The 7272-nt window shown below is 42.2% G+C and overlaps 1 protein-coding gene across 1 annotated transcript; it reads right to left on the reverse strand.

Moving 5' to 3' along the window:
- Positions 1-273: 273 nt before the first annotated feature.
- Positions 274-4531, reverse strand: bmp10 (bone morphogenetic protein 10). Its single transcript, XM_034090434.2, has 2 exons — positions 3702-4531; positions 274-3300 (listed from the first exon to the last, which is right to left on the reverse strand). The coding sequence occupies exons 1-2, from the start codon at positions 4090-4092 to the stop codon at positions 2237-2239; spliced, it is 1455 nt and encodes a 484-aa protein (XP_033946325.1). The 5' UTR covers positions 4093-4531; the 3' UTR covers positions 274-2236.
- Positions 4532-7272: the final 2741 nt, after the last annotated feature.

Raw genomic sequence — 7272 nt, forward strand, 5'->3', positions numbered from 1 at the left:
GTGTGTATGAATTATACGTTTTTGTTTTTGTATGATTTTAGTAGAATAAATAAAAAAACAAAACCTTTTTTCAATGCTAAATCTGCTAAGCTTGAAGATACTTCCCAATATGTCAACAAATAAAGTTATGTCTATCTTTATCTTTATCCTATGCAACCTTAATTCTGCTTTGGCATTGTAATTTACCAGACAGAGCAAAGACATCACACTTTTAATAAGTATTTCTATGACCCACATTTTTAACAAGATAGTTTACACATTTCAGAGCATGAATCTGATCTGAATCTTTATTTATCTTCAATGTATGTTGGTACACAAAAGGAAAAACACTATGCCCTTACAAGCTAGTTCACTTTCATAGAAAAAACTGGGGAAACTGAAGCAGATACTGGATCTATTTTTGGTTTTTCGTTCACATTTTCCCTTTTGCGAACAGGTTTTCCAAAGCTGTCTGCATCTGCTAGCTGTCAGCCATCAATGTTGTTCATTAGCGAGCCACTCCACTCAGTTTCCCATGGTTCTTTGTTTGTGTGTCATGTATGAACTATGACCTGAGCTGATACTGTCGGACTAAATGATCTGAATGTCAGCAATGCATTGTATCAGCTTCTTTTTCAAATAATAGAAAGGAAAGTTGACAGGACAAGATGCTATGATTGATAATGTGGAAAAATAACTGTGAAAAAAAAAAACATTAGCGTGGCATTTGACCCACAATATTAACAGTCACCTTGATGTTAGATAATGACATTTCTTGGGTGACTTCCCTTAAAGAAACAGTAGGGATCAGGGTTTAGTTCACAGTTAAGGAGACTGTTCATGTTGGATATGTTAAATATTTATTGTTTATAGGGCGACTGGCTGCGAGGGAGTGCGGGCATGGCCAACGGTGTGTGAATGTGTGTGTGAATGTTAGGTCCTAGAGCAAGTGGGACTGCTCTGTATGAATGGGTGTGAATGGGTGAATGACATGTAGTATGTAAAGCGCTTTGAGGGGTCGTAAAGACTGGATAAAGCGCTATATAAGTACAGTCCATTTACCATTTAAGAAACTGTTACCATTTCTCTTCCCAACAGAATTCCTATTTTTTCTGCAAAGGCATTGACACGGATAAAATAACCTCTTAACATTAAGTAACTTACAAATGTACATACAAAGTTATCTACTCTGTTGTAAAAAAATAATAAATTAGAACAATAAATAGTGTTATTTGAGACAAGCAGCAGAGGTACCGAAAGTCTTTTAAACAAAGTATTTCTGTGACTGCATTTCCTTCGGGTTGTATCCAATACGGTCACATGATTAGGTGCCCCCAAGTCCACTCTTGAGTTTCGCCGGCAGATAATAACTGTCCAAATAAGGCAATTTACCATAAAAGTGATGGAAGGGTCAAATGATGAGTTGGAGATATGTTGGCGGCACATTGCTATATCACAGAGTTGCAGTTCAGATTGTTTGTTGCCCAGGAATGTGGACAACCCCTGCCCCTATGTCCTGTCTGACTCCCCCATCCCACCATCTTAAAAGTTGCCCAGAATGCCGTTCAGTTCTCCAAATTGAGTGTTGTTTCTCAACCCCCCACACCTTGCTATTACTGTAGCTCGGGGGAGTGGAAAAGAGGCATGTGAAGTGGGAAACAGGATTGGGGTAGATAACCCTGCCACTAGGAGCCCTTGCACAGCGCCTACGTATCAGGAGGCTGCAGGAGGCAGGAGGTCGGACAGCAGAGTTCATGTCTTGTCAGGTTGCCTCAGGGGGGGTCATTCCACTGCGCCAGGACACATGAAGTGCTGATTAGTGTTTGCATCGAGTGGGGAGGCCAGAGATAAGTGGAGAGGAAGACAGATGTCAGTGGAAAAGAGAGGGAGGGGGATGAATGGCCCGCTGGTTCCCACCAGGCCTCCTGACTGTAGGATGTGCAATCTTGTGCATTTTCTTTCTATGACGACGTACCTTGGCATCCCTACCGGCAACATGTTGACTGTTGATCCGCAGAAGACTGTCTTCATTCTGTCTGTTTCTGTTAAGCTGTCTAAAACAAACATTTTCCACAATCATTAATTTAGGAGCACACATCGTTTCATAAATACTGAATAAACGATTCCAGTCTCATTAAGTAACTCGTGCAGAGATTCTTGCCAGACATTTTTGGCTAACCTCCCTTTTCAGCTTATTGTTGTGTCTTTCCTCTTATTGTAAGACTTTACGATGAGTAAAACTCCCTCAAACCATGGACTATCTGCAGCCACACTCATCCACCGCCATGCCCTCAAACTTGTACTTGTAGGTGACTATGCCTGTGTCGTCCAAGTACAACAGGGAGATGGGGTCCAGCTTGGTGGGCACACAACAAGCCCTTGCAGCCTTCTGAGGGCTGTTGATGTTGATCAGAGTCTGGACTATGGCATGCTTTGTGGGCGTGACATGCTTTGTTAGTGGGAATGAACAAACGCCAGTGCACTCAAAGGCATCATAACCAGTCGGGGCGAGGATCCAACTGTCCCATCCAATGTCCTTGAACTCTACGTACAGAGATTGTTTCTTGCAGTGGTTTCCCTTGGCATTGCGACGAATGCGAGATGCCGTGTCGTAGATCAGATTGGAGCGCATTTGGATTAGGTCCTCTTCACCTGGCTCTGATTCTTCATCCCCCTCATCCTTCCCCAGCTCCCCCCACAGATCGTTCAGGCCCAAGTCATTTTGAAGAACCATGTTTGAGGTTTCGTGGTCGATCATCTCGTTCAGCTCGCGTTTGTCATCCTGGTGATCGGTACTTTGGTCATCAGAGAAAACAATCAGCAAAGGTTTGTGTTTCTCCTCAGGGCTGGTGTCGATCTTCATATCCCCTTCAAGTCCGTCTTTGTTGTCCTCTGTCATGCTTTGAACATTTTCCTCATTAGCCATGCTTACAATGTGCACCTCCAACCGATGCGTGGTGCCATAGTCCAAATTACGCCATCGTTGAACAGCAGCAGTGAGGTCAAAGGCCTCCCAGCCGTTATTGGTGCCGTAGACCTGCCGTGAAGCCAACTCCACCAGCTCTATCCGTTCTTCCTCCTCTTTCAATACATCTCCTCTCAAAGTATTGTCATCGGTCATGTTGTCATCCACGATATGTGAATCCAGCTCATAGATCGTCACCTTTCGGTCGACACCAGCATAGAGGTGTCGGTCAGTCTGGACAAGTGTGTAGAGGCGAAGCTCTGCCGCTGTGATGCGTTCATGGTGGGGAACTGACACATTAAAGAGTAGTGGGTGACGCCTCACTCCTCCAACACCCACACCACTAGGAGATGAATCTAGGGAAGATAAATGCATTGTCAAAGTTGAGCTTTGGTTTAATTTGTTTCTTTAATAAGGTTTTCAAAAGTAGTTTTGCAAAAATATCCTAACCTAATTTCATCCTCAATTTCATCCGCATTTGGAAAAGATTAAACAATGATATTTATGTAAGTGGAAGTAGTTCCATTTCAGAGTAATACTTTTGACATGTTTTGACATACTTATCAGTGCAAGGCCATTGCTTTGCACTGAGAACTAACAAGGAACAGGGTCATGACTAAGGCTTGGAATTTAAAACGTATCTTACGATATAAAATAAATAATACATGGCAGCAACGAAGAAGTAAAGGTGGCTCTTAAATTGACTCAATCTATCTGATCAACAGGGGCATTATCAAATGGAGCACTGCATCTTTACCTTCATTTTTGAAGCTGCGGATAATGTTGGCAGTGGGCATGGCAGTGCGGTCATTAGCAAAACGGTTGTAGAGCTCCATCATGTACTCAGGTGGCTCTTCCCTTGTGCTTCCAGGAGGCAGGGGCTGAGGATCCAAGCCAGACAGATTAAAAGTCCGCAGAAACTGTTCCTTCAGGCTCTGCAACAGGCTCTGCATGCTTATGTTGTTGTCCTGCTCCAGCAGTGATGTATCCACCACCCCTCCATGCCCGTCTGCCCGATGCCTCTGATTGGTGTTGGAGATAGGGCTGCTCAGTCCACAGAGCCCCTGGAGCAGCAGGATGGAAAACAGCACCAGCAAAGTCTTGGAGCTGCAGATCGTTCCCAGTTGAGAGACCCAAATGCTCGCCATGGGAAAATCTGCAGCTTTCTATTTTATGCCCTTTGGGGTTAGATAAGCTGAGGCACCAGTAAAACAAAACTAATTGTGTTTTCTGAACGCCTTAATCCAAATGCTAATCCAAATTGTGGTCAGTTCATCTATAGGCAAAGAAAGGTCTATATCCCTGTCAGTAGACGTTAGTGGTGTTGACCCTCGCACTGACTGCTCTCTTCCAGATCTCACAGCATTTATTTAATGCACACCTTTTGATGTCCTTTGCAAAAGTGTTGCAGTTCCGGTGACAGGGTGGCCAGGGCTTGGCTTTGTCCGTCCGAGTCATCTCTCTTGTGTCTTCTCCTGTCTCGGTCTCTCTGTGCTCTGCTCTGTTCTTCCCAGCTCTTTCCTTTTGTCCCTTATCTATGATATGGTGGGCTCTGCATTGCTCAGTGCTTATGGTCTCCTTTGCTGGTGTGTGTGTGCGTGCCTTTAACTTTGTGTGAGGCACATGAGCGTGTCTTATCTCACAACTTCCTTAATGAGGATTTTGTAAACACTGTCCTGTAGCCTCTTCCTTGTGGAAGCGCTATTTTGTTTGGGTGGGTGCTCCAGGGTTGATATTCCTCACTTGTTTATTTGCTTTGTAAATGGTGGAGTTCTGCAAGCTTGATCATTTCTTTATGACAAAATACATCTAGGCTCTGTTGATATTGTTGAATGTAACAGGATGTATCTATTAAATGATATTTGTCCACATTGAAATGGAAATGCAATGAGGTGTGAGGCCTTAATGATCAAGGAGGAATGGTACAGAACTGACTGTGAGTCACAACACAGGAGTACAAAACAAGCATTCTTGTTCCCTAATGCTTGCTGAAATGTTTTGTGTTTACTTCCTAATTTGGTAAATTGACTGTGTCTGGGCACAACAAGTTCTACTTAAAAAATGCAGAAGCTAGAAGATACAATGCAATCTACATCGGTTACCCATAGAAATGCATAATCATAATTGTTTTAATGTACCTATAAGGCACAACAAGGGCTGGCCCCACTTTACATTTCTGAATTGTTATGTTCCCTCGCTGAGATCATTTAAGTTTATTGACCTATAGACCAAAATGTTTGCTTAAAACTTAAAAAACACTACTGTAAGGTATATGTCATTTAACACTCCGTTTTATCTTATGACATTTGTTATACATTGTAATTATTCCTGCATTTATTATTACAATATTATGTTCCTGCAGTAAATCAATCTCGCCCTTTTTTATTTACTTGTATGTATTGGGTATACTGTGTCTAGCATTGTTGGAGGTGCTTGAGATTTACGACAATAAAGCCTTTAAATCTGGAAGTAAATGTGACAGTTGCAGCTGTGGCTTTCACCCTTAAATCCATCTTTTCCTAGTTGTAAAAAACACTGTCAGTCAGTAGTTTTAAGAAGCAAACCCACCTGTTTCCTATGCACTTTGTCCTATAATGATGCATTCACAGGTTTTTTTTTTATTTGCTATTTCCTGTTTTACTTTCTCTTTTTTTGTTAAAGTTTGCATTGTTCACCACCTAGTGACAATGGTTCCCAAAGACACTTTGTAAATACACGGTAGGCCTACTCACTTTCACTGCTACCAACATGGAGTCGGGCTGGTCAGATGTTTTCTGATCAGATTAACAGCAACTCTTCAAATAAATCTACTCATCGTCACCTGAACCCTCATCCCACTACACAACGGTCCTTCATTCCTGAGCTTCTTTGCGTGACCTGCAGATACACTCCTGATTGTGGTGCGTCACAGAGATGGGAAGGAATGAGCTTTTCCTGCCGCTGCCACCCATCTGCCAGGCTGACAATTGACAGACGTGCTGTTATCTTTCACTCTGTTAAACACATCTTCCTAATGACCGTAAGAAGGCTAGATAATGGAAATGTTCTTTTGCTCAAACACACATTCAGTCCCATCCATATGGTCTGTATTATGGTCCTAAGGGTGTAAGAAATGTGGATGTATGGGAAAGAACTACTATTTTAGGATTGATCCTCCCCACATACAGTATTATGTGCTGATATTAAATATCTAAATGTTATGGTTTTCATCTGTGTTTCCCCCACAATGGTATGTTTTTGTATGATGTAAAATGAATGAAAAACTAACAGATGGTAGGGGAGAATTTCTATATTCAATTTCCTGTCCTTATCACGTGGGTTTCGCCACACCCCCATCTCTTTAGGAGACTTCAGTGACCATCAACTGGTGGCCCGCGGGCCACATCCGGCCCGCCAGACATTCTGATCCGGCCCGCACAGCGGGGGTGACTGTGGCGTTGGCGGAGTGGTTAGTGCTTTTGACCCCCACTCATTTTTTTTTTACAACTTCTCGTGAGTAATATGTAGTACCGGAGTCCAACAGAGAGGCAGCAGCTGCGGGACAGTAGCCTGCGTACTGCGTAGCCTTCCCTGCCCTGAAGAAGAAGTGATCATAACGCCCTACAGTAGCTATTTCATCTCTATAATGATAAATAGGCTTGTAAACTCTCAAATAGCAAATTAAATATAACTTTAGAGACAGGAGTTGTAGCTTAAACAATTGTGTACCATTGGCGTTACTTGTTATGCAATATGTTATATAATATATATTGTAAATGTCTATAACTATGTATCCTGTAAATATAATGTATAATGTCCTTTATTGTTTTATGTTTCATGTGGAACCTATATGCTGCAGGTCTCCCTTGAAAAAGAGATCTATGATCTCAATGGGACCAATCTGGTTAAATAAAGGTTTGAAATGAAATGAAAAAATATTTAGTATCTTTGTTGCTATGTTAGCAAATGTTAGCATGCCAACACACTAAACTAAAATGGATAACACGTAAAAAGACCTGATGTTAAATATCAGCATGATAAGTGTGAGTAATAGGTGTTAGCTTGTTAGCAGGCTGATGCTAACATTTAGCTTCAATCCGCATGGATATACGTCAGTTATGATGTATCACCTGCTAGTGGTTTCTCCAATCACGCACAATATCCTCAGCTTTCAGGTGTCTTCATCAGTATCCTCCTGGGACCCAGCCCATTGAAAATGTCCACTGTAGTGGACATTTTGTTAACATGCATCTCCTTTAACTCTTTTGAGCTACTCTATCAATCCCTGATGTGCTGTACAGAGGACATCCTGGTACTTCCAGTGATATGTCATTGGTTAAAATTGCATG

Source organism: Pseudochaenichthys georgianus, chromosome 9 (genome assembly GCF_902827115.2).
Source record: "Pseudochaenichthys georgianus chromosome 9, fPseGeo1.2, whole genome shotgun sequence".
NCBI classification, from domain to species: Eukaryota; Metazoa; Chordata; class Actinopteri; order Perciformes; family Channichthyidae; genus Pseudochaenichthys; species Pseudochaenichthys georgianus.

What these genes read in the sequence shown, in the direction of transcription:
- bmp10 (XM_034090434.2), bottom strand. Translation starts at nt 4,092, where the DNA reads ATGGCGAGCATTTGGGTCTCTCAACTGGGAACGATCTGCAGCTCCAAG. An exon ending in CCGCAGCTTCAAAAATGAAG is followed by an intron (nt 3,301 to 3,701) that starts GTAAAGATGCAG and finishes TATCTTCCCTAG; the next exon opens with ATTCATCTCCTAGTGGTGTG.